This window comes from Lathyrus oleraceus, chromosome 2 (assembly GCF_024323335.1).
Source record: "Lathyrus oleraceus cultivar Zhongwan6 chromosome 2, CAAS_Psat_ZW6_1.0, whole genome shotgun sequence".
NCBI lineage: Eukaryota > Viridiplantae > Streptophyta > Magnoliopsida > Fabales > Fabaceae > Lathyrus > Lathyrus oleraceus.
The window spans coordinates 323,326,362-323,354,309 of NC_066580.1; the positions used below are offsets into that span (position 1 = coordinate 323,326,362).

The 27,948-nt window shown below is 36.6% G+C and overlaps 1 protein-coding gene and 1 long non-coding RNA gene across 3 annotated transcripts; one reads left to right on the forward strand and one right to left on the reverse strand.

Annotated features, from left to right (window-relative positions):
• Positions 1–239: 239 nt before the first annotated feature.
• On the forward strand, positions 240–1,544 carry LOC127123060 (uncharacterized). The gene is made up of 2 exons (XM_051053322.1): positions 240–974; positions 1,080–1,544. The coding sequence occupies exons 1-2, from the start codon at positions 240–242 to the stop codon at positions 1,542–1,544; spliced, it is 1,200 nt and encodes a 399-aa protein (XP_050909279.1).
• Positions 1,545–14,561: 13,017 nt separating this feature from the next.
• Positions 14,562–27,663, reverse strand: LOC127119332 (uncharacterized). Of its 2 annotated transcripts, XR_007802758.1 has the most exons (5): positions 27,457–27,663; positions 27,203–27,369; positions 15,494–15,620; positions 15,233–15,331; positions 14,562–14,905 (listed from the first exon to the last, which is right to left on the reverse strand). It is a non-coding gene; the product is annotated as an uncharacterized LOC127119332 (long non-coding RNA). The 2 variants fall into 2 exon arrangements; XR_007802757.1 differs by having other exon boundaries at positions 27,203–27,662.
• Positions 27,664–27,948: the final 285 nt, after the last annotated feature.

The window sequence follows — 27,948 nt, forward strand, 5'->3', positions numbered from 1 at the left end:
TTGTGAAAAGGGATATTCAAAGTTTAATGAATGAAGGTATGATTCACATCCACCAAGCTAGAAATTCGGATGATGGCGTGAATGTGATTGTTCTAGTTTTCAAAACTCCTGAACGAGTGGTGATTCAATATGATAGCAGTAAGAGAAGCAATAGATCGGTATCTCCTTTAGTAATACGATTGGCGGTCCCAGTCTCGTATGCATCTGATAAGGTTCTCCCTTACTAGTACAATGCTACTATGATCAAATATGGGCAAGAGGTTCCTCTTTCCGCGGCTACTTTAGTAGTAAGCATTATTAACATTGTCAAGGTGACCTTAAGCAGCCGACTGTTCAGTCCGGTATTCCCAAAGGTTGTTGAGAACATCGTAGTTGGAAAGAAGGCCGGTGTGGTTGTTCCTTTGTTTGATTTTGTTAACACTCCAATCTGTCAGTATGGTGAGTCCAACATTTTGAAGAATAAGGATGATAATGATGAAGTACTTCATCTAATAAAGAAGAGTGGGTTTAACGTCGTGGAACAGCTACTCCAGACGCCCTCCAAGAATTCTGTTGTATCTCTATTAATGAATTCTGAAGCACATCGTGAGGCTTTGCAAAAATTACTTGAACATGCCTATGTTGAACATAATGTTAGGGTTGATCAGTTTGATCACATAGTTGCTAACATTACTGCCTGCAACAATCTGAGTTTTTGTGATGAGGAGCTTCCAGAAGAAGGTAGGAATCATAATCTAGCTCTCCACATATCTATGAAATGTAAGGAGGATGCCTTCTCCAACGTCTTGATAGCCATTGGTTCATATTTTAACATTCTACCCAAGTCTACCTTGGCTAGGCTATCTTTTCAAGGAGCACCCATGAGATATAGTGGTGTGATTGTGAAAGCGTTTGAGAATTCTCGCAAAACCGTCATTGGAGAAGTTAACCTCCCAATTAAGATTGGTCCGAGCGATTTCCAAATTACTTTCCAGGTAATAGATATCCACCCGGCCTATAGATGCTTATTGGGTAGGCCATGGATTCATGAAGTATGTGTTGTCACGTCAACTCTACACCAAAAGCTCAAATTTATCAAGAATGGGAAGCTTGTTATTGTTGGAGGTGAGAAGGCACTGTTAGTGAGCCACTTATCATCTTTCATGTATGTTGAAGTCGGTGAAGCTGTTGCAACTCTATTCCAAGCTTTGTATATGGCTAATATGATCCAGAAGATTGGGGTATCCATGTCTTCTTTGAAAGATGCGCAAGAGATTGCTCAGGCTGGTGATACAGACAATTGGGGTCGTGTCATGGAAGTGGTTAAGAACAAGAATCGGGCCATTTTAGGATTCGAGCAAGGGCCGTTCAAGAAAGAAGTCAAGGCTATGCAACAGATTTTCCGTAGCGAAGGGTTCATCCACAAGGAAGAACAACACTCAACTGCGATCCTTCATGAAGATGAAGATGGAGAAGAAGGCAGTGCCAACTTTGTAACGCATGGACAAATTTGCAACAATTGGGTTGTTATTGATGTTTCTATTATAATTCATCGTTCAAAGTAGTGTACCATATTGTTTAAAGAAAAATCCTTCTCCGATGCCTAAGGGAGAAGAGAAAACATTGGCAGGCATTTTCAATTATCATCAATAAAATGCAATTTTATTCATCCACATTTATTTTATTTTTACTTTTTACTTTTTTCTGAAAATGGTAATCACAAAAAACATAAATAGACAATAATTTTTTCCATATCTGCATAATATATGTTTGCACTTCATATTTCTAAAATCAGAATATTAAATCATTATGCAGGTTGCTTCTTAAACCCATTGAAAATAATGACCTTACTCCCTCTCCGAACTTTCATTTCCCTGTGTTCAAAGCCGAGGAAGAGAATGATGATGAAGATGTTTATGATGAGTTATCTCGTTTGCTTGAGCACGGGGAAAGAACCATTCAGCCATTTGAACAACAAATTGAGTTGGTCAACTTGGGTTTCGAAGATGATATCAAGGAGGTCAAGATTGGGTCACAACTTCATCCAGAGGTAAAGAAGGGGTTGATTGAGCTTCTCCGAGATTACTCTGATGTGTTTGCTTGGTCCTATCAAGACACGTTAGGTCTTGATACTATTATTGTGGAGCATAAATTATAGTTGAAGCCAGAAAGTCCACCAGTCAAGCAAAAGTTAAGAAGAACTCATCCTGACATGGCAGTGAAGATCAAGGAAAAAGTCCAAAAGCAGATTGATGCCAGTTTCCTTGTTACCTCTGAATATCCTCAATGGGTGACCTATATTGTGCATGTTACGAAGAAGGATGGAAAAATTCGTATGTGCGTCGATTATAGATACTTGAACAAAGCTAGTCCTAAAGATGATTTTCCCTTGCCACACATTGATATGTTGGTATATAATACATATAAGTTCAATATCTTCTCTTTTATGGATGGATTTTTCGGTTATAATCAGATAAAAATGGCACCCGAAGATATGGAGAAAACCACATTCATTACGCCTTGGGGAACATTTTGTTACCGAGTGATGCCTTCCGATTTGAAGAATGCTGGTGCAACATACCAAAGAGCCATGATCACTCTTTTCCATGCTATGATGCATAAATAGATTGAGGTATACGTTGATGATATGATTGCCAAATCAAGGTCTGAAGATGAGCATGTTGAGCACTTATTGAAGTTATTCCAGCATTTAAGGAAGTACAAACTCCGCTTCAATCCCAATAAGTGTACATTTGGTGTCCGCTCTGGTAAGTTGTTGGGCTTTATTGTCAGTGAGAAGAGTATTGAAGTTGATCCTTCCAAGGTCAAAGCAATACAAGAAATGCATGCGCCTAAAACTGAGAAGTAAGTCATAGGTTTTCTCGGTCGATTGAACTATATTTCAAGATTTATATCGCATATGACTGCCACATATGCACCTATATTCAAGCTCCTTCAGAAAGATCAGTCTTGTGATTGGACCAAGGATTGCCATAAAGCTTTTGACAGTATTAAAGAATATCTTCTCGAGCCTCTGATTGTGTCTCCTCCTGTTGAAGGAAGACCACTGATCATGTATTTGATTGTGCTTGAAGAGAGTATGTGTTGTGTTCTTGGTCAGCAAAATGAATATGGTAAGAAAGAATATGTTATTTACTACCTCAGTAAGAAGTTCACCGATTGTGAGTCTCGGTATTCTATGCTTGAGAAGACATGATGTGCTTTGGCTTAGGCTACTAAACGTTTGTGCCAGTATATGTTAAATCATACTATTTGATTGATATCCAAGATGGACCCAATCAAGTACATATTTGAAAAGCCTGCTTTAACTAGGAGTATTGTCTGTTGGCAGATGTTGTTATATGAGTATGATATTGAATACCAAGCTCAGAAAGCGATTAAAGGTAGTGTCTTGGCTGACCATTTGGCTCACAACCTATTGATGATTATCAGTCAGTACAACTTGATTTCCCTGATGAAGAGATATTATATTTGAAGATGAAAGACTGTGATGAACTATTGCTTGAAGAAGGGCCAGAACCTGGTTCCTGTTTGGGCATGGTATTTGATGGAGTTGTTAATTCATATGCTAATGGCATTGGAGCAGTGATTATTACTCCTCAAGGCACTCATTTTCCGTTTACAGCTAGACTAACCTTTAAATGTACGAATAATATGGCTGAGTACGAAGCCTGTATTATGGGGTTCAAAGAATTCATTGATCTTAGAATCAAATATATTTACGTCTATGGAGATTTAGGTTTGCTTGTTAACCAGATTAAAGGTGAATGGGAGACGAATCAACCCGATTTGATACTGTATAGATATTATGCAAGGAGGATATCAACTTTCTTTACAAAGGTTGAGTTTCATCATATCCCTCAAGATGAAAACCGGATGGCAGATGCTCTTGCAATGTTAGCTTCCATGATTGTTGTGAATTTTTGGAATGAAGTTCCTAATCTGACTGTAATGCGCCTTGATAGGCCAACTCATGTATTTGTTATTGAATAGATCAAAGATGATAAGCCAAGGTACCATGATATTAAGTGTTTTCTCAAAGTCAGATTTACCCGCTTGGGGCATCTTTGAAAGACAAGAAGACTTTATGAAGACTGGTTGGCAATTCCTACCTGAATGGTGATGTGCTTTACAAGAGAAATTTCGATATGGTTTTGCTCAGATGCGTGGATAGACACGAAGCAAACCTAATGATGACTGAAGTCCATAAAGGTTCCTTTGGTACTCATTCCAATGGACATGTTATGGCAAAGAAGATCTTGAGAGTAGTTTACTATTGGCTGACAATGGAATCTGACTGTTGCAAATACATGAAGAAATGCCACAAGTGTCAAATATATGCGGAATAGATTCATGTTCTTCTGACACTTTTGACTGTCATTTCCTCTCCATGGCCATTATCCATATGGGGAATTAATATGATTGGAATGATAGATCCCAAGGCATCAAATGGACATCAGTTCATTTTAGTGGTTATTGACTACTTCACGAAGTGGGTTGAAGTGGCATTGTATGCTAATGTAACCAATCAAGTTATTGTAAGTTTTATCAAGAATCAAATCATATGCCGATATGGTGTGCCAAGTAAGATCATTACTGATAATGGATCGAACTTGAATAACAACATGATGAAAGAGCTCTACAAAGACTTCAAAATAGTACATCATAATTCTTCTCCCTATAGACCCAAGATGAATTGGACTGTTGAAGCTGCGAATAAGAATATTAAGAAGATTATCCAAAAGATGGTTATGAAGTACAGAAATTGGCATGAGATTCTCCCATTTGCTTTGCATGGGTACCATACATCTGTCTGCACTTCGACATGGGCAACCCCTTTCTCTCTTGTTTATGGCATGGAAGTTGTGCTCCTAGTGGAGGTTGAGGTCCCATCAATGTGTGTGTTGATGGAAGCCAAGTTGATCGAAGCTGAATGGTGTCAGACCAAGTTTGATCAGCTCAATTTAATTGAAGAAAAGAGATTGACTTCCATGTGTCATGGTCAGTTATATCAGTAGAGAATGAAGAAAGCTTTTGACAAGAAAGTCAAACCTCATGTGTTCTAAGAAGGTGACCTCGTGCTCAAGAAGATCTTATCTTTCAAACCTGATTTTAGGGGAAAGTGGACTCCTAATTATGAAGGTCCATATGTTGTCAAGAGAGCCTTCTCAGATGGTGCATTGATTCTTACAACTATGGATGGTGAAGAGTTCAATTGTCCTGTGAATGTCGGTGCAGTCAAGAAATACTTCGCCTAAAAAAAGAAAAGAACAACTCGCTAAGTTGAAAACCCGAAAGGGTGGCTCAGGAAAAAATGAGCGTCCCGGTGGTTTGAAAACCTGAAAGGGTGGTCCAGGCAAAAATTAGAGACATGAAACAGAAAAACCATCCTGGTAGATTGAGTACCCCACCTTGGGGAAGTCTAGGCAAAAATTAGGGAGTATGGCAAGTAACTACATCCAGCTAGACCTGATCGTTGAAGCAACACTGCCAGTCACTTGGTTCTGATTCATTATTCTCAATCGAGGATAAAGCACAATTCAATTTCAAAGTCGATAGGGAGAGTAGTAGTCGTTGTATTCAATGTAGCCTTTTTCCATGTATATTACCATTTTCAAACTTTGTAAAGATCCATGGAGTCCTGCCATTTGCGGACTACCATTCTATTAAATAAAGTTGAGCCTTTATCCAATCAGTTGTTATTCTTATTTGTTTCTGTTTAATAAAATTTCATTTTTATGATGATAATTTTTGAAATAAATAAATCAATGAATAACCGTTTTTTTGAAATAATAAGGCATTTACTTTAAGAACATTGAATTCGAAAAAGGAATGTCAACAATAATCTGAGAATGGTAAGTCTTGACGTGTGAAGCATTGTTGCCTTCCCCAAGCATTGTTTGGAGGTGTTTGCTCCCCAAACAGTTTATTATTTATCCCTAGTAGAACTGATGTGTTGTTCTCCTTGTAGTTCATCATCTTTTTCCAGCTAAGAGCCTTTGTGGATTTTCATCCTCGGTTCTCATATTTTGTGATTGAACCCTGGATCTCCAGTAAAACCTTTATTTGGTTTTCAGATCCCCAGCACACCTTTATTTGGTTGTTACATAGTCGTTGCATTGTTTCTCCCTTAGTGAGTTCCTGCAAGTCTGGTTGATATTTGGTACCTTGGAATTGGTTTATTTCTCAATCCCCCAAGAAAAGTCTTATGACTAATTGTTTTCCTTTAAAGGAATCTGTTTGCATTTTGCATCCCCGTGCGGCGTTTATTTATCTTTTTGAGATAAACCCCGCACATAATTTGTCCTGGCGGATTTAATCCCCACAGAGTTGATCTTGATTGATGAAATATTCAATTGGAGTTTGTCTTCTCACTAGTTCCCCACTCAGAGTTTTGCCTCTTATTGTGATGTGGATACCCTATGGAGTTTCCTCTTTTGGTGAAAGATCTCCCCATTCAGACAGTACTTGATTCTGAGCAGTATTGATGTAGTCGTCCCATGTAGGGTTGTCTCCCATTCGATATGGTATTGACCTAAAATCCCTCACGACATTGACTTATTACTATGAAGTATGTATATACCCATCGAATTGAGATGTGGATCCTCAACAGATCTCTCTTATCCTTAGCATGTTGGTTGATATTCTCAGCAGTGCTTTCGTCTCATGCGAATTCCCAAGCTGTGTTTTCTCCTCTCCTAGAGAGATTGAGCTTTAAGCAAGATCTTTGTCAATCATTTCTTATCCCCTAGTAGTTATTCCTCATCTCCTGTGAGTCGAGTATTGAAGTTGGATTTGTTGTAATCCCCGTGACTGCTACTGATATGCATATTCTTCATTTCCTCTAAACGCCGAGTCTTCAGCAGTTTTTGGTCGGATGCATGTTCTCCATGTCTTTTCCCAACCAGAGTTGAGCATTAAATTTGGATTGTGATATCCCCAACCTTCCTTGAGTACATGGTTATGTACTATCCACGGGGAATTAAATATTTGAAGATAGGATTTATATCCTTGAGGATTTATTTTCATCCCTAGCAGGTTCTCCAGTTGGTATTCCCATCTTGTTGATATTAGCCGAGTATATAATTGTGATGATTGGATCTTCATGTTTATATCCTTTGTGCTCATTTGTCAGCATAATCATATACATACTCATGCATAAGCATAACATCAGATATTTCATTATGCATTTTTACGTACTGACCTTATTTTTATGATCCCCTGCTTTGGTGATATCATTTCTCCATGCAGATGTGATGTGTTTGTCCTCCTTCAATATAGAGTATCATCCCATTAAGAAGAAAGAGTTTTTCCTTTATTCTTCCTCACTGGGTTATTTCCTCGTGGATGATTACTATTTTTGTTTCCTCCCTAGTTCATTATTTGGATAGAACAACTCCCTGCGAGTTATATCCTCATTGGGTTAAGTCTTGTTTGACCTTTTCTTTCTGGTTCCTACCTAGATAGATCTTTTGGTCCTCCGAGAGTTTATTACCCAGTAACTGGTAATATCCTTCATGATGTTGAGTACTTTACCTGTGTTAATTTACCCAGTAACCGGTAGAAGGTAATTTACTTCTTTGATTTCCCCGGCTAATTTACTTTCGTTTCCCCAACGGGTTATCTTTTCTTTTCGCCAGCAAATTATCATTGCTCAATTACCCAGCAACTAGTAATTGTTTATCCTTTTTTCAGTTGGTCGTTTTTCTGTTATCTACCCTATAACTGGTAGTTAACAAAACTTCTCATTGAATTTTTTTCCACGGCAATTTATCCTTGATATGTTACCCAATAACTGGTAACTGATATTCTCCCTTTGGTCTCCTACCTAGTAACTTGTAGTTGTAAATCTTGCTTTTGTTCTCTTTGGTCTTCTACCCAGTAACTGGTAGTTGTAAATCCTGCTTTTTTCTCTTTGGTCTTCTAGCCAGTAACTGGTAGTTGTAAATCCTACTTTTTCATTTCCATAGTAGGTTATCCTTACCTAGTAGCCGGTAATGGATATTGCTCCCTTTTGAGTATATTGCCCAGTAACTGGTAATATATCTCTTTCTTATGGTTGATTACCTTTGATAAGTTTCCCAATAACTGGTAGTTGGTGATTTTTCCTTTTTTTTCCTAAGCGAGTCATCCTTGATATGTTGTCTAGTAACTGGTAATGGATGTTCCTCCGCCCGAGTGTATTATCTTGCGTTTAAGCTACCCAGTAACAGGTAGTATATAATATATCTCTTTTACTCCTGTGTTGAAGTTTGACTTCCCTAGTTGAGTCTGGATTCGTATCTCCTTGTGAAATCGAACCGCCTTTCCCTAGCAGATGTTTTAAGTGTTTTGGCATTGTTCCAATTCACTTTTGCTGATTAAATATCCTTCATTTACCAGTTAAGCATGGTAGTGGATAATTCTTTTGTTTGAATATCCTTCATTACCAGTTAAGCATGGTAGTGGATATTTCTTTTGTTTAAATATCCTTCATTTACCAGTTAAGCATGCTAGTGGATAATACTTTTGTTTCAATATCCTTCATTTACTAGTTAAGCATGGCAGTGGATAATTCTTCCTGTTGTCCCTTTGTGGGCACTTTGTTGTTTTAGGTTGTTTATCCTTAGTTTATCTCAGTAAAAGGTAGTGGATAATCCAATTCACACTTATCCCTAATGGATAGTTTCCTATTGTGTTGGTGGTATCCCAATACATGCAGATTATTCTTCAGTTCGAGTCTTTCCATTGATCGATTTTCATGGAAATCCCCTCGTGTCTCTAGCAGTTTTTAAGTCATATCCTGGCCTATGCATATCTTATTATCCCCAGAGTCTTTGTTCCCTCAGTGAGTTATCCTTATGGAATGCATTATGCTCTTGTGGACTTTCAGTTTCTTCCAGATTCTTTTCCTTTGTGGCAATATATCCCCCACGAAGATTGTATTTTGCATTCATATCATATGCATCATGAGGTCTCTTAGGGACCAAAATTTGTTTCTTGTTGTTAATATTTAAGTCCATTCTACCGCGTTGATATGAATATTTTAACCTTCACATCTCCGAATAGAATAACCTTAAATAGGGGCAGTTGTAAGACCCCAATTATGACCCCTAAGATCCCTCATGCCATCTTATAGCTTTGCATTGGCATTGGGATTACACTTTGGTATTCTCCTCACCTATCATTAATTGGGTTTGCATTGGGAGATATCACCAAGTATATATGATTGTATCATACTTTATTTTCTTTGTTTACCAACCAAAATACAAAAATATGTCTAATATAGTTTTGTTTCTTTTGTAGGTAGTGTGTGTCCATTTGTGCCCCACCAAGCCCGCAACTAGGGTTTGAGACCCTAAATGCAAGAGATCAAGCAATAAAATGTCCACATTGGTTCTAAATATCATATATGGATCCTAATATTCTTTATTTGTCATTTTGATCAAGAGTTCATCAAGAGTTTGAAACTTGTTTGTCAAGGAATCCCTAATTCATCTGGGTATTTTTTGTGTCTTCCTCAACAAGTTTCTTCAACAGTTGGTCAAAGATATAAAGGGATACTTTTAAATCATCATAAGCATATATGATCCTCTGTGATCCCCTAAGAGCAAAGGAACTTCAAGTATGCAAGTTGATTCAAGGAAGTTGATCAGAAAAGTCAACTAGTAAAATCTAGGGTTTCCTAGACCCTATATCCTACAATTTTTATCATATGAAAATAATTCCAAGAGAAAATTTACTATTTATGACATTCCAAACATATTTAGTGTTTGCATAAATATCTAATTTTTCTTGTAAATTCATTTTTTATTGGAAAGATTATAAGTCATTTTGTTTGTGCCCTAGATAGAAGGTCAACTTACAAGAGCCATAACTTCCTCATTTTTTATGATATTAAGATGATCCAAGTTTGATGATTAATTTCAAGATGTCTTATTCAACTTTTCTATTTTAATAAAGATCAAATTCTACTTTCAAAGTCATGTACCATGACAAAACATTATAGGTTCATTTTGGTCCTCATCATTGAACAAGCAAATTTCCTCAACTTCTAAAATTCATAACTCCATCATCCAAACTCCAAATGGTACCAAATTTGTGGTAAAATTTAAGGTAATTAAAATAGAAAGAACCTTGTAGAAGTAGACAAGTTCATTTGAAGCTCACATCAAAAGTTATTCAAGGTGGAAAGAGAGGTCATTTGGCTTATAACTTAGAAACATTTCTAAGTATGTTTGATACCTCCGAATTCAAGGCCAGTTTTCCCCATTTTTCAAGCTTCAGTTTGAAAAGGTCATAACATCAAAGTTGTTCCTTATGACGATAGATTTCCAAAAAGTCCAATATAATATAACTTGGATGATAAATGAAGTACTTGGGCATGAGGTCTTTCCATGGCTTATTTTGGCAAATTTTGAGCTCCAAACAATGCACAACTTTGCATGGCCTTGTGTGATGATTTTAGAAACCTCCTGGAATGATTTAGAGTGGATTATAATCATTAACTAGGCCTGTATTATCACCCATGCACCCATGCACCAAGAATTTCTCATTTTCATTCAAAATAGGAAAGATGCACATATCAATTGCTTGGCCTATAAATCAAACATCATTTGCTCAAAAATGAAAGAGGACACTACCCAAGCTCTTCTAGCCATTTCCATAACCTCACACCATAGAATTCTTTGAAGATTTCTTGAGAAATCGAGTTTTTGTTCAACTCAAGTTTGTGAATAAAAACTCTAAAGATTCATTCATTTTTCCACTTCATTGAGTTTCTGTAAGCCAGAGGAAGAGAAAGCACAAATAATTACATCAAGAACAAAGCTCAAAAGCAGCTCAAAGAAGGTGAATTTCTCAAAACTTTATCTCTTTGATTCTCCCTCCATACTCTAGATCTAAACTTAATTTTGTGATGCCTGAAGTCCTACCAATGTAGGCAACATTATTGAGTTGTTTTGGACTTGATTCGAAGCAACTCAGGTTGAACACCTCTGGTTTGATCATCATTTTTATAATTATAGAGTGAGAGATGGAACAAACAGAGGTCATATTTATGATCCTTGCAATTTTTCCTTTCAAATGATGTTAGATCCATTAATTTCTGGGCAAGTTTATTCTTGACAGTCCGGTGGCCCTCACTAGAGAAAAAGACCAGAGCTAGAGCTCCGCTGGTGGAGTGGCAATGTCCTCACCCTTGTATCTCTCTTCCATCTTCTAATTTGAGCCTTTGGTTGTGTGGCGCGTTGACTAAAGGAACATGTGGAACACGCGTTTTTGATCATCAGAGCTGCCACCTAAATTAATGAGGGGCGATTTGATGGCTCCTGTTTTTCCATTTTATTTTATTTTTTCTAAATATATTTTTTTAATTAGCCATTTCTTGTAAAATTCACCATAAATTCATTTTTGATCCAAAAATTATGGGACCAACACCAAAATTCACAAATATTTTCTTCTTCCAATTTATGATTTAAAATTACTTTTTGGATTAAGTTTAATATTTTTGGTGGATTTTGTGATTTTTAATTTGTTTTAATTAGTTTTTAATTACTTATGACTTTTGAAAAATACCAAAAAAAATAGTTAGTGGTTCTTTGACCTTACTTGACCTGTGATAAATCCCTTGGCCATTTCTTTGGTGTTTTGAAGGGGTTTTAGGTTTTTGATCTTTGAAAACTTATTTTTCTTCATTCTTAAAATGTTCTAAAAATAGTTTAATTGATTTATTGCTTTTGTGATCTTTTGTGTTGACTTTATGTTGACCTTACTTCTATTTGACTCTGGTCTTGGTTGAATGGACCTTGACTTGGTCAATACCATTGGATTTAGGAGGTTGATGAAGTTTAAAACTTCATTCCTTGGATGAATGAATGGTATTGATCAAGTGAGGTTCATCCCTTGAGCAATTTGGGATCCCCTTCATTCCATCTCTCTTTTTTCATCACATTTCTTCCCTAATCATCTCTTAGCCAATGACTTCTCATGGATCATTAGTTAGTTAATTCATCAATGACCTTGTGTCAGATGAATCAACACAGGCTTGATTAAGATAGGCCCATCCTCTCTTGTTTTTGTGTGTGGTATCCTTTACAAGCTTGGTCTTGGATACCTTGTCTCTAAAATGCATTAACACCCACATTATTATTGACCGACCTCAGATAGGTATGGCTTCTACATTTGCCTACTTACGATTGCTTAACATATCGCTATATTTGCCTCAAGGCACAAATTAGCATACTAACTTGACAACTAATATTTAATTTTCTTGTCATTTACTTTAATGCAATTTAAATTCTTACACTTTATCATTCCTTGTCATTTACATTCATGCAAATTGTTTATGCTTCAATCATTTGCTCTTTGCCCACTTGGGCCTATGTTTATGCTTTAGTTATTTTTATTTTTTTGCTCACTTGAGCCATTATAGTTTGTGCTTGTGATATATTTTGTGCTTGTGATCATATTTTGTTTGTGGTCTTAGGACCTTAAAACACTTAATAAAAACAAAAACACTAAAAACACATTGGTGGACTGTTGGATCTTTGTCCGTGACTTGATTTGGACCTATGGACTTAGAGTAGGCAACATTCCTGAGCTATGGAAGAAAAAACTTGGCCAATGCCATTAATTTGAGACCAAAAACATGGCCAATGCCATTCATCTGACACAAGCTTGAGAGACTCCCTTGAGTTTTTCTGATACACTCTTTCTCTTTGTCAAAATTGTTACTTTGATCCTATTGTTATTATTTTATGTTTTCTTTTTTAGTATGTTTCAAGGGATTTTTCATATGATACACATAAAGGACATTGAAGATTGCTTGATTTGGAGTGTTAGCTTGGATGATTGGTTATCTTTATTTGATACCATTGATTTTATTATTAATTGCTTGAATGATTATGGCTTTGTTGTTTGCTTGACAATCCAAAGGAACGGGTTTTTTATCTGACACTATTGTCTTGTGGATGCTTCCCATGGGTTAGATATTTTTAAGTCAGAACTTTTAATATTGTCTAAGATAGCCTCTTCATCTTCACCTCCTTCTTCTTTAATTTCAAAATCTCTTTCTCATTTTAAAACTTACTTGCTTGTTGTTTTTCAACTTAAACTTGTTTTAGTGAGTAGAAACCTTGGCCTTATGCCATTGATTTTCAAAATATTTTCTTAATCAAACTTGTAAGAAGACTTGATCATATTGACTTTATATTCAAAAAGACCAAAAAGAACTAATAACCTCATCTAATCATTTTGGCCACTTGGTGCCTTTTTCCTTTTAAGCTTTTCAAAAAGAAAGAATTTAGATTTGAGTTATCCTTGGTTGAGATGTAATTCTCCCATTCCATGATATGTTGAGTGTGAGACTTTCCATTTACTAGGGGTTAGAGGCATACTTGTTGATTTAATCCGAGTTGGAGCCCTCCTTCTTAAATGTTATAAAGTGTCATACCCCAAAATTTACCCTACCTTTCACAAGTCCATCTAGGTCACTAACCCTAAGCATTTGCATATCCTGATAAGAATTCATCTAATCTACATATTCATTGTATCATAACACATCCCACTTGCATTTGAAAAAGCATAAAGATCATGGGTTAAAGGGTATTCATCTGGGAGCATAGTGGAAACCCTAATTCAGGGAGGTTGCATCTGATTCGCTTGGTTCATTAAATGATTCAGTTGTTTGTTTAAGATACGTGGTCATGGTTCATTGGTTAAGATTCATTTAAGGTGCTACAATCGGTTGCTTGGCTGAGTGCTCATTTGCTTGGTTGTGTTTGTTTGGATCTCTAGATCTTGGATTGACATATCTTGTTTGGTTCAAAGACATCATGATCCACATCCGTTTATCCATAAGAAAATACACATCTTCACCTAAGTTGACTTTTGGTCAACTGTTGACTTCTTGGTCAATCGGTTGGCCAAAGTCAACCACCTAACCAAAGTCCATTTTAAAACTTGATTCATTTCCATATTTCTAAACCACTTTAAACCCAAGTCATCTTCATTTTTTGTTCATGTATGCATTGTGAACCCGTTTGTTCATGTTCATTTTAAACATTTTTTAAACCATTCCAAAAACACATTACATCCTCATCCAAGTTCAAGTTCATTTACCCATTTACCAATCCAAATCCATTTTAAATCCAATTTCAAATCCATTTAATATCCAATTACAAAATCTAATCCATTTTTGATCCACATCCATAACAATTTTCCATTTTTAATCCACATCCATGTAGATATCCAATTAATAACCCATATCCATAATTTCAAACCAAAACCTTATTTCCATTCATCATTGGACCATAAACCATACATTCCCATCCGATTCAAATCATATATCCATTCATTTCTAATTTCATAAACAAAAATATTCGACAATTACGTTACAATAACCATACAACTATCATATAAAGTTTCCTTTCATTTCCAACATTCCAAATCACAACCATTTGGTTCGACTCAATTTGCAAATACATTGCATTTCCGTTTATCATTCAACCTCTTTTTATACATCAATTTCATACATTCATCTCATATATTCAACCATCCGTTTCAATTTCAAATTTCATATACAAACCGTTAATCCCATTTTCATCACATAACCATACATTCGACATTTGAAACTATTCCATAAGCCAAAATCTAATTCCTATAGCATTTAACCAAAATTCCATTCATATTACAACTTATACAGTATATTCAAAATCTTTTTTTACCTCTTAATTCTATCTTCATAATAAATACATTTCCAATCATAAACCATTATAAAAAGTATTCAAAAGTTTGAAAGCATCCACCAATGCCAAGCCAATTCCTATCCAATGCGAGGCAAAGCACTCCAAAGACAGTTCAAGCACCCATCAATGCACTTTGAAAGCCATTGAGTCCAGACTTTTCCATGACAACATAACACAACCTGCACAAAGGAAGAACTTAGAATCAACATGATCTAACAATCAACCTATATATTGTAATTCAATCTTAGTTAACCTCCATTCACCATAACTGAGGTTTAAAATTAGAACAAACTTTTCGAACCGACTAACAACATATCACAGCAGTCCATAATTCAGGTACAATGGCTATAACAGAAAATCAGTTAATAAAGAATTTAACTTCTAACATTAAAATTCCAACTGTTTTTGTTTTTCAAGTGCAACAGTATAACCTAACATATTTCATCTAACCTACCGACACTTCAAGCCATGTTATCATAACAACAATCATGTATCGTACACATTACCTAATTGTTAACCGTCCACAATAAACCATTGCTTTCATCAATTCACGATAAACCCACCATGTAACCTTGACAAGCGAACCTGCAGCTTCACTCCAACACCTATAACCAATTTGAAATAGGAATTCATGAGTAAGGGAAATAGAGTATAAGTGAAAATGGAAAATTCAGCAAAACGCCAACCGAAACCGTATAACAAAACCATCAGTCATATGCAACTAGTACACCAAAACAATCACATTTCAATTTGAAGTATTAGCTTACACTGTCAACCTGCGTAATTCACGAAACCACAGCAACGCAAACACACATCCGAATCATGGAGCAGCAGGGCATCACCGAGTACAGGAATATGTTTCCAAGCAATTCCAATGAAATAAAACCATCAATCCTGCACATTTACCAAATAGAGTAATAAAACAAAAGGAAAGGTAACATTGAGTTCATAACCTAGTAGAGCTAACATTGCAACAGACCTAACATTCATAAAATCTACACAATAATCAAGCATCTGTATTAATAACCCATTCCATCTAACAGTGAACTTCAAAATTGATATTACACTCACAAAAACCAATCTAAGCGTTTTTTCCATCTAACAAGCTAACATCTTGTTAACTTCATTGTTAGACGGTGTGGCTAGTGATCGAGAGGGGGGTGAATAGATCACCTCATTTTAAAATAAATGGATTTAAAAAATCTTATCAGAGTTATTGAAACTTGGCAGAAAATTACAGTCCCGAATCGACTTCCGTCTATTCTGAACCGCTACTAGAAAACCGGACACGCGAATTTATTGCTGGATTTGAATAGGAACGATAGAGAATATTAACACCAGAATATTATCAAATCAAATGCACTTATCACTAAATTCTGATTCCAATGAATAAAACTCAGCTGACAGTTTTGTCAAATATTTGGTGTGCATGTGATCAATGATGAACAATGGTGGAGTTTAGATAAAGAAGTTTTCTTGCCACTATTGTATCACGAAATGTACGGCCACAATACACCAACTGAAATCACAAAATTGTTGAAAACGTAAAGATAGATAAGGAAAGAATACGATACGCAGAGATTTGGTAAGGAAGTTCCCCACTGTCGTCCTCGCGTGTGGGTACGTCTCCCTCTCAATTTCAAATGAAATTGAGAACTATTATTATCAATAATGCTGAATTCGTTGATGCAAGGTTACAATACAAAGACAGAAATCTAAATCCCAAGATCTTCTTCTTAAATAAAACCTCCACTTGATCTGAGCTCAATCAAGAATTTCCTGCAAGAAATTGCAAACAATTCACCGGTTCCACGACATCTTTGCGAAATTACCCAATTTCCAAACCCTACGCTACGGCTGAATCTGTTCTGCAAACGTGACTAACAAACCCACAAGAACACTCCAGTTCTTGAAGGACAAACCATTTGATTTTTCCTCGAAACCCCCTTCAACCTTCAACTCAGCTTGATCCTCGATCGTTCCACTGAACACCTCAGTTAGATCCTTGATCGTTCCACTGAACGTTATCTCATTGATCCTTTAATCCAAAGAACAAGAATGATTATATGTTGATGTTCTTGAAGAAAAGAGATTGAGAAGATGAAGAAGGTGAAGTGTCTTTCAGGTTTCTAACTGCTCAAAAACAATTGCTGCTACACACTCCTTTGACTTGTGTTCAACTGTTTTTCACTTCTGAATTCGTACACTTCACTGAGCTGTCAAAAATACTTCTTATCTGTGAAAGACAGAAGCTGTTAGTAGACAAAACAGAATTATGTATTGATACAAAAGATTATGCATCGATACATACTGTAGCTTTGATTAATTTTAGAGAATTAATACAAGCATGTATCGATACAAAGCTCGTATGTATCGATACATAGAACATTTTAACTAAGCATGTATTGATGCAAAGCTCGTATGTATCGATACATAGAACATTTTAACTAAGCATGTATCCATACAAAGCTCGTATGTATCGATATACTGAAGCAAAAACGTTTTGTGATTTAAAACAAATTTATGTATCGATGCAGATGAACATGTATCGATACATACTGACACAAAACAGTTTTTATAAGTTCTTTTAAGAAATGTATCAATGTGGATCTTTATGTATAGACACGAAACAATAGTATAGGCTAAAAACACAAATGAAACATGTAAAATAATGCACAACCAACAATTAGACAATGATCACACAATTTGCTATCATTCAAAACTTATTCAAAGTAAAGAATTTGCTCACAAACTCCCCCTTTTTGATGATGGCAAATTTTTAGCCAGATGTGTGATACTCCCCTTGAGTTTGTGCATATCTGTCAACATCTGCATTTCTCCCCCTTTGTCAATATCAAAAAGAAGAAAAAAAACAGTTTTATCAAGGCAACATGTTGTAGCAGGACACACCAAAAATGATAAAGAAGCTAACAATCACACAGAAGGAAGCTTAAAAGTAAAGAATCACTCACAAAGAATGACAAATAAGGGCAATAACACCAGAAGTAAGCAGAAGGAAATAAGCATTTAACTAGTAGAAAGTATTTAAAAATTACATAAGCCAAGACATATAAGGTGCAACTAATCTGAAAAAGAAAAAAAAACTCAAGCAACATGAAATGAAATGCAGTGAAATAAAATGATGATGGTTTAATGCGGATTATAGCCACCACAAGACTTCTCGTCATCTCTATCAGGATCTCTGAAGCTTGGCGGAGGCGGAGGAGGAGGCATTGCATCTAGATTGTGGCCCATGAAGGTGTAGTGCCTGAACCGGTCCTGAACTTCAACACTTCTGAATCTATCCATAATACCAGGATTGGCACGGCAGTCGTCCATAAAACCAGACATTTCATTGTAGAAGACTTGGTGCCACTTAACCAAGTCTGTGTGCCAAGAGTGTTGGTTATGGCACATCCGTGTATGATCGTCATGCCACTCACGATGCTCCTTATGCCACTCACTTTGTTGTACATGACAAGACCGTGCCTCTTCATGACGTTCTTGGTTGGCAAGCTCCATTTGTTGAAGCATTTGAGTTAGGTGCGCAGTAGGTGTTGAAGATGAAGCACTGCCGGAGAACGGAGGAACCGTTGGTTCAGGTACATAGTTGGTTGGAAACCCCCTTTGTGGCACCCAATCACCCCAACCAGCATTGTCATCAGCTGCAGGCACATCTGCTTCGTTCACATCATGCATTTCTTCATCAGGTTGGTCTTCAACTACATGAATTTGTTCAGAAAGCACATCAAAATTATAGATCCTTGTTTTGGATTTCCTTTCAAAGAAATAGAAACATTGACGTTCCTTGTCCCACCGATATCCCATATGAGATAAAGTGGAAGAGTCAAACTCTTGAGCAGCAGATGGTGATATGAGAGGAACTAAAGGGATTGCAACATTCCAGAATGTAAGAATTTTCATAATTTGAGACGCATAACCAAGAGCAACATTCTTGGCACTGTTACGCACGAAAAAGAGACACTTCACAAAGTAATTTGCCCAATTCAAGGGAACCTTATTTTGAAGAATATACAAGAGATGAATGCCTGCCCTATCTAACCTAGAATGTCCACTATTTGCTGGACGCAGAATGTGCGAGATAATCCAATGAAGTATACGAGGAGTTTTCTTAATCATACCAGACGTAACCTGTTCATCCTCACCCAGCGGTCTGTCCAATTTCAAGATAGATAGAGTAAACTCCTTCAGGTTAAAGTCAGTATCAAACTTCAAGTCATGCGAAGTCTTGAAATTATGCGACGGAAGCGGAATTTGAAACACTGTTTCCCAATCACCAGCCTCAAAAGTATAGGTTCTGACACCAATAGAACACTTAAACATATATCCTTTACCAGATTGTAAGCCAGCATAAAATGCACGGATAAAATCCTCATGGTAGTCATCCTTTGTAGTCAAAAATGAACCAAGTTTTTGTGCATTAAGGAGTTCAACCACATCATTGAGATGCAGATGAATAGCATCATGTTTATTGAAGACATGGGGTTTCATAACTAACCTTGTCTTGAAAGAATCCTCAAACTCAGTAGCAATTGCAGGATGAAGCAAATCTAAGGCATTAGGAGGAATTTCTGGTAACTGCTGAGAAGTGCCAATCGGTTCCTTTCCTTTTCCTTTTCCCCTTGCTCTAGCCGGAATGATTCTTGGAGGCATGGTGATGAAAAATTGAAGAAAAGTAAGATGAATTTAGGGTTTTGGAGAGAATGATGATGAAGGAGATTAGGGTTAGCCGTAGGTTTTGAGAGGTAGGGGAACTGCTGATACCAAGTTTGTGAGAAGATGTGATAAGAATTGTTGATGTGTCGATCCATGAGTGAAATAAAATGCATTTAATCCATAAACAATCAGTATGTGTCGATGCATATGGGAATGGATCAATCCATGTCACGCATTTTTGTTTTTAAAGGGTCTATGTATCGATACAAACGACGAATGAATCGATACATACTGAACCAATTTTGACAGATGTGAAATGAAGAAGACATGAATCGATACATACATCTTTGAATCGATACATACTGATGCCAAACCAAATTTTAATTAATTTTTATGCAGTATGGTTATGCATTATGAAGTATGTCATGATAATGATGCCCAAGTATAATTCACAAATCAGATATTAATGTTCAAACAATATATGCAAAGAAATTCACATAAACGAAAATAAGGAATTTTGTTCTAACATACACAATCACATAGTTCTAAAAGAGATATAGAAAGGAGTGATATTACCTCTGTTGATGTAACCTTGTGAGGTATAAATGAAATCTAAAACAAATCTCATCAACCAAGGTGAGGCATAATATAAATAAGAACAGACATGCTTAAGACAACAATGGAGAGAGATCTAAGATCCCTAATTCACGACGAATGTTGAAGAACGGTTCCGTTGCCAAAGGTTTAGTGAAAATGTCAGCAAGCTGGTTTTTAGTATCAACATTCTCAAATACAACGTCTTCGTTTTCAACATGATCGCGAAGAAAGTGATGTTTAATCTCTATGTGTTTAGTGCGTGAGTGTAAAACAGGATTTTTAGTAAGGTTTATGGCACTAGTGTTGTCACATTTAATTGGAATACGTTTGAGTTGAATGTTAAAGTCTTGTAGTTGTTGCTTTAGCCACAAAATCTGAGCGCAACAACTACCAGCTGCAATGTACTCAGCCTCTGCAGTTGACAAAGCCACAGATACCTGCTTTTTGCTATGCCAACTTACCAAGGAGTTTGAAAACAAGTGACATGTACCACTCGTGCTTTTCCTATCTGATTTGCAGCCAGCAAAATCAGAATCGGAGTAACCTACTAAGCTACAATTACTTCCTTTGGAATACCAAAGCCCATATTTAGATGTTCCATGAAGATATCTAAATATACGCTTAACAGCTTTCAGGTGTGATTCCTTAGGATTTGATTGATATCGTGCACACATACAAACACTAAACATGATGTCAGGTCTAGAAGCAGAAAGATATAGAAGAGACCCAATCATACCTCTAAACTTTTTGACATCTACACTCTTGCCATGCTCATCTTTATCTAGATTTCCGTTGGTAGGCATAGGGGTGTCAATTGATTTTGAGTCGTTCATTCCAAAGCGCTTGAGTAGTTCTCTGCAGTACTTTGTTTGACATATTGTTGTACCCTCATCAAGTTGCTTTATCTGAAGACCTAGGAAGTAATTCAGCTCCCCCATAAGACTCATCTCAAATTCATCCTGCATAACCTTAGAAAATTCTTCGACCAAGTGTGTGTTAGTTGAACCAAAAATTATATCGTCTACATAAACTTGAACTAAAAGAATGTGTTTTCCCTTGTGTTTAATAAAGAGAGTATTATCCATTTTACCTCTTGAATATCCATGATCAATTAGAAATTTGCTAAGCCTTTCATACCAAACCCGGGGGGCTTGTTTAAGACCATACAAAGCTCGTTCTAATTTGTAAACATAATCTGGATTTTCAGCATTCTCAAAACCAGGAGGTTGTGAGACATATACCTCTTCATTTGTGACACCATTTAGAAATGCACTCTTTACGTCCATTTGGTAAAGCTTAAAATTATTAGAACACGCATAGGCAAGCAAGAGACGTATAGCTTCAAGGCGAGCAACTGGAGCATAAGTTTCCTCATAGTCTATGCCCTCCTCTTGGTTATACCCTTGTGCTACTAAACGTGCCTTGTTCCTAGTTATCACTCCGTTTTCATCAAGCTTATTTCTAAAAACCCATTTAGTACCTAGGATATGATGATCTCGCGGATGAGGGACAAGTTCCCAAACGTCATTTCTTTTAAATTGATTAAGCTCTTCTTGCATGGCCATTAGCCAACATTCATCAATCAAGGCCTCTTTGGCATTTTTAGGTTCTACTTGTGAAACAAAAGCGAAGTGAGAACAAAAATTACTTATCTTAGAACGAGTCATTACTCCCTTTGAAATATCTCCCAATATGTTGTCAATAGGATGGTCTTTTGAAGATTTCCAAGCTGGTGGAAGGTCATTCACTTCAGTTGTCCTTTCTTCCTCATCTTCTTCATGACTAGTATCTTCCTCCTTCTCATGGGCAACTGTTCTGGACTGATCAGTTTCCGTAACAGCTTCCTTGAGTATGTCTTCTGTAGATACACCTGCGTCATCAAAAGAAATACCTTTTCCGACACTTTTCGGATAAGACTCATCAAAAGAAACATGGACAGATTCTTCAACAGTAAGTAAACGCTTATTATATACTCTATATGCTTTACTTGATTGTGAGTATCCAAGAAAGATACCTTCATCCGCTTTTGCATCAAACTTCCCAATATTTTCCTTACCATTATTCAAAACAAAACACTTACAACCGAATACGTGAAGATGTGACAAGTTTGGCTTTCTTCCTTTTAAAAGCTCATAAGGAGTTTTATTTAAAATAGGACGAATTAAGATCCTGTTTAAAACATAACAAGCTGTGCTAACTGCATCAGCCCAAAAATATTTTGGTAATCCACCCTCATTTAGCATTGTTCTTGCCAACTCCTCTAAAACACGATTTTTGCGCTCCACAACGCCATTTTGTTGTGGAGTTCGAGGAGCTGAAAAGTTATGCTCAATACCATACTTGTCATAGTACTTATCAAAGTGATAGTTTTGAAATTCACCACCATGATCGCTACGAATTGTAACTATTTTGGAATTCATTTTGTTTTGGGACAAATTTGTAAAATTCTTAAAAGAAGAAAAAGTTTCATCTTTGCTATGAAGGAATATAGTCCAAGTAAATCTAGAATAGTCATCAACGATTACAAAACCATAATAATTTCCACCTAAGCTCTTTGTCCTAGAAGGTCCAAAGAGATCCATATGGAGAAGCTCAAGGGGTCGTGAAGTTGAAATTACACTTTTAGATTTAAAAGAGACCCTCGTTTGCTTTCCCATTTGGCACGCGTCACATAGGTGGTCTTTTGAAAAATTTATTTTTGGAAGACCGACTACTAGATCCTTAGATACAACCTTATTAAGCAAATCGAAATTAACATGCGCTAAACGTCTATGCCAAAGCCAAGAATCATCATTCAAGGTAACTAGACATTTAGTACTTGTTAAAGATACATCAAAAAGGTCAAGCATATAGATATTGTTTACTCTTACACCCTTAAACACAACGTTCTGTTCAGCATGTTCAATTATGCAGCAAGTTTTTGTGAAAGAAACTTTATAACCCTTGTCACACAATTGACTTATGCTTAACAAATTGTGTTTAAGCCCCTCTACTAAATGGACATCAGAAATAGTAGTGGTAGAGGGATTACCTACACTACCTTTGCCAAGTATAGCTCCTTTGTTATTGTCTCCATAAGTAACATATCCCTTCTTCTTTGCTTTGAAGTCTATAAAAAGCGATATGTCACCGGTCATGTGCCTTGAGCAACCGCTGTCAAGAAACCATCTCCTATCTACGGAAGCAAGGCACTCATCCTACAATATCAAAAGAGAGAAGTTGGTACCCAATTTTCATTGGGTCCAAGTGGGTAAGTCCTAACATGGTTGCCTTTTGGCTTCCATTGATAAATACCTTTAGGAACAAGAAATCTCCTAAACTTGCATTTCTCAATGGTATGGCCAGCACGACAACAATAATGACATAAACCATGATGATGTGTTTGTTTATTCTTGTTCATTAAATCCTTTGGAATAAAAGAGTATTTTGCATATGGTGGATTTAATGACTTCTTAAACAACCTAGAGTCAACGGCATAAGTAACCTTAGGTTGTAAAGCTTTTTCCAATTTGACCTTGAGAGTGTTTACCTCTTGTTGCCAAATATGACAAGCTTCACAATACCCAACTTTACTACATCCATCAATGTCAATATTTGTTGAATTTTCTGCAATACTAGCTTTTAACCATTCTAAATCTTTTTCAGCTTTGTATACTTTACCTTCCAGAAATGAAAAAATTTGTTTATCGGAAGATAATCTTTTAAAAGCATCTACAGCTTCGTTATGCAGTTTTTCAAAAGCTATTTTCAGTTCAGAAAAAGACATAAAAGAGAAATTATTATAATAGGCTTGTTTTACCTTTTTATCATTGATTTTCTTCTTGTGGTAGGACAGATTTTTGGTGTGAGCCATAAGGCACAGATTTGCGGTTTCATCACTATCACTTGAACTTTGTGTGCTTGATGAATCACTATCACTTTCCCATGCAATGTAAGCTCTTCTTTGTTTGCTGTACCCTTTTGGTGGAGCTTTTCCTTGATCCTTATACTTCATAGGACAATCTGTTTTATAATGTCCAGATTTACCACAATTAAAACAAGATCATTTTCCTCTACTCTTCTTATTCTCTTCCTGTTTTGAATCTATAGATTGTCTTCGAAACTTCATGAGGTTTTTGTCGGAATGATTGACTCCATTCTTTCGAATGAATCTATTATATCTCCTTACAAAAAGTCCCATTTCCTCATCATCCGAATCTTTGTCACTACTAGAATCATTGTCACTTTGCTCTTTTCGTGAGGACTTAGAGCTAGAGGCCACAAGAGCTATTGGTTTCTTCTCTCCCTCTTTGTCTCTCTTCTTCTCCTTTTCCTTCTTACTTTTGTTCTCAAACTTTTCAAGACTTTCTAATGCTTGCTGATGTTCTTCCAGCTTTCCAAACAGAGTTGTAATCGTAAGTGTCGTTAGATCGTTGGCTTCCTTAATAGCTGTTACTTTAGGTTGCCATTCCCTGCTAAGACATCTCAGAATTTTATTAGTAGCTATTTCATTGGAAACAGGTTTTCCAAGTGCATTTAACCGATTAGTGAGATGAGTAAATCTCTTTTGCATGTCGGAGATAGATTCTCCTTGTTTCATGCGAAAGAGCTCAAACTCTTGATTGAGTGTGTTAATGCGGGACTGTTTTACTTCAGTAGTACCCTCATGGGCAACTTCTAAAGCATCCCACATTTCTTTAGCTGTCGTGCAATGGGATACCCGATAATACTCATCAACACCAAGTGCTGAAATTAGCATATTTCGAGCTCTCCAATCACTCGACCACTTTTTCTCATCTTTCTCATTCCAATCACCTTCTGGTTTAGGAATTATGGCGCCAGCCGCATTTGTCATAGTAATTTGAAAAGGACCATTTTCAATGGCAGCCCATACTAGCCTATCAACATAATTTATATGAATTCGCATGCAGTCTTTCCAGTAGCCGTAATTTTCACCGTTGAAAATCGGCGCTCTATTATACGCCCCCTTTGGTTCAGAATCCATACCGTTACAGGCAGCTACAGAGCACCAGCGAACCGGCGCTCTGATACCACTTGTTAGACGGTGTGGCTAGTGATCGAGAGGGGGTGAATAAATCACCTCTTTTTAAAATAAACGGATTTAAAAAATCTTATCAGAGTTATTGAAACTTAGCGGAAAATTACAGTCCCGGATCGACTTCCATCTATTCTGAACCGCTAGTAGAAAACCGGACACGCGAATTTATTGTTGGATTTGAATAGGAACGATAGAGAATATTAACACCAGAATATTATCAAATCAAATGCACTTATCACTAAATTCTGATTCCAATGAATAAAACTCAGCTGACAGTTTTCTCAAACATTTGGTGTGTATGTGATCAATGATGAACAATGGTGGAGTTTAGATAAAGAAGTTTTCTTGCCACTATTGTATCACGAAATGTACGGCCACAATACACCAACTGAAATCACAAAACTGTTGAAAACGTAAAGATAGATAAGGAAAGAATACGATACGCAGAGATTTGGTAAGGAAGTTCCCCACTGTCGTCCTCGCATGTGGGTACGTCTCCCTCTCAATTTCAAATGAAATTGAGAACTGTTATTATCAATAATGCCGAATTCGTTGATGCAAGGTTACAATACAAAGACAAAAATCTAAATCCCAAGATCTTCTTCTTGTATAAAACCTCCACTTGATCTGAGCTCAATCAAGAATTTCCTGCAAGAAATTGCAAACAATTCACCGGTTCCATGACCTGTTTGCGAAATTACCCAATTTCCAAATCCTACGCTACGGCTGAATATGTTCTGCAAACGTGACTAACAAACCCGCAAGAACACTCCAGTTCTTGAAGGACAAACCATTTGTTTTTTCCTCGAAACCCCCTTCAACCGTCAACTCAGCTAGATCCTCGATCATTCCACTGAACACCTCAGCTAGATCCTTGATCGTTCCACTGAACGTTATCTCGTTGATCCTTTAATCCAAAGAACAAGAATGATTATGTGTTGATGTTCTTGAAGAAAAGAGATTGAGAAGATGAAGAAGGTGAAGTCTCTTTCAGGTTTCTAACTGCTCAAAAACAATTGTTGCTACACACTCCTTTGACTTATGTTCAACTATTTTTTACTTCTGAATTCGTACACTTCACTGAGCTGTCAAAAATACTTCTTATATGTGAAAGACAGAAGCTGTTAGTAGACAAAACAGAATTATGTATTGATACAAAAGATTATGCATCGATACATACTGTAGCTTTGATTAATTTTAGAGAATTAATACAAGCATGTATCGATACAAAGCTCGTATGTATCGATACATAGAATATTTTAACTAAGCATGTATCGATGCAAAGCTCGTATGTATCGATACATAGAACATTTTAACTAAGCATGTATCGATACAAAGCTCGTATGTATCGATACATACTGAAGCAAAAACGTTTTGTGATTTAAAACAAGTTTATGTATCGATGCAGATGAACATGTATCGATACATACTGACACAAAACAGTTTTTATGAGTTCTTTTAAGAAATGTATCAATGTGGATCTTTATGTATAGACACGAAACAATAGTATAGGCTAAAAACACAAATGAAACATGTAAAATAATGCACAACCAACAATTAGACAATGATCACACAATTTGCTATCATTCAAAACTTATTCAAAGTAAAGAATTTGCTCACATTCATGTTGTACAACAGGGAAACAACTCTACTGCTAACTGAATCTCCAACTGCATATAACTAAAAACGGAATTCTAACAGAATTCCAACTAACTTCCTAACCAACTTTCTAACCTCTCAAAACTAACCTGTAACAGAATTGAAAACTAAAAACATTCCTCCCAACTGCTTTATAACAGAACCTCCTTTAACCTCACTAAGTTCCCAAGGGGAAAAATCCATCGCCAGTCTCTATATAACCAAAGAGAGAAACCTACAACTTTTTTTTCACGAGAACTGAATTTACAACCACCAATTGAATCCTCTTCTCCCACCATATTTCATCCATACAACCAACTCCAATAACTTCACCCTCAACCTTTCAACATAAACCCTCACCCTCGCGCCTCCACAAAACCAACTCTCGCACAACCTCACGAAACAGAAAAGCAACGCAAGAAGAAGGAGAGAAGGGAAACAGAAAACGAAAATTCGCAGAAGAAGAACAGAACAGAAGCGAAGCCACGAAAAGAGGTAATATATAAAGGAAGAAGGAAAAATGTACCAGCGAAAAGGGGGAGCTGCAAACAGAGTCCATAGCAAGGAAGAGCAAAACCAACAACGCATTCTTCAATTCATTGTCACCCTTCGAGAAATTGGAAACTCAATGATCTTCACCTTTCTTCTTTAAACTCTTCGTCACGCGCGCAGTTGAATAACAACATTGATTCACTACACAGTGATAATAAGGCGACAAGATTAATAAGAGAAATAAAAATGGTGGGATAATCGAAATATGAAGGTTGAAGAATGAATCACCAGGCGCGACGAACCCGGTACGTTATCCCTTTCTTCCTTCTTGTTCTTCCTGATGCAAATTCAAACTCAGATTCAAGATTCATGGATGATTCCTAATGGATCATGTCAAATCTCTCGATGAGTGGTGAAGGCGTCACGGCGCCACGGTCGCTAGGATGGAATTGGTCGGCAACCATTTTCTCCTGTCCGCGGGTTCTGGAGAATATGTGAGGTCCGAATATGGATATGCTTGGTGGACCGATTGTCTCTTTGGAATTTGTCCTTTTGCCCAAAGAACTTCATGGTCCAACCAATTGTTTTTCCAACCCCTCAAATTAGTCTTCACCCCATGGCCAAATGGATGTTCATGTTAATTTCTCTATTAATCTCCTCTTAATTCTTATTTAACTTATGTGAATTTTGATTGTTTGATTAACTTCTGATATCTTTGTTATTGTTAAAATTAAGATTTTCAAGATTTTGGTTATTTTAATTCAGTCTTTGAAATATTAG

Excerpts from the sequence above, each read along its gene's own strand:
- LOC127123060 (XM_051053322.1), top strand. The coding sequence starts at position 240 with ATGATCAAATATGGGCAAGAGGTTCCTCTTTCCGCGGCTACTTTAGTA. Across the intron at positions 975-1,079 it reads ATTTCCAAATTACTTTCCAG|AATGGGAAGCTTGTTATTGT; the intron begins GTAATAGATATC and ends AAATTTATCAAG.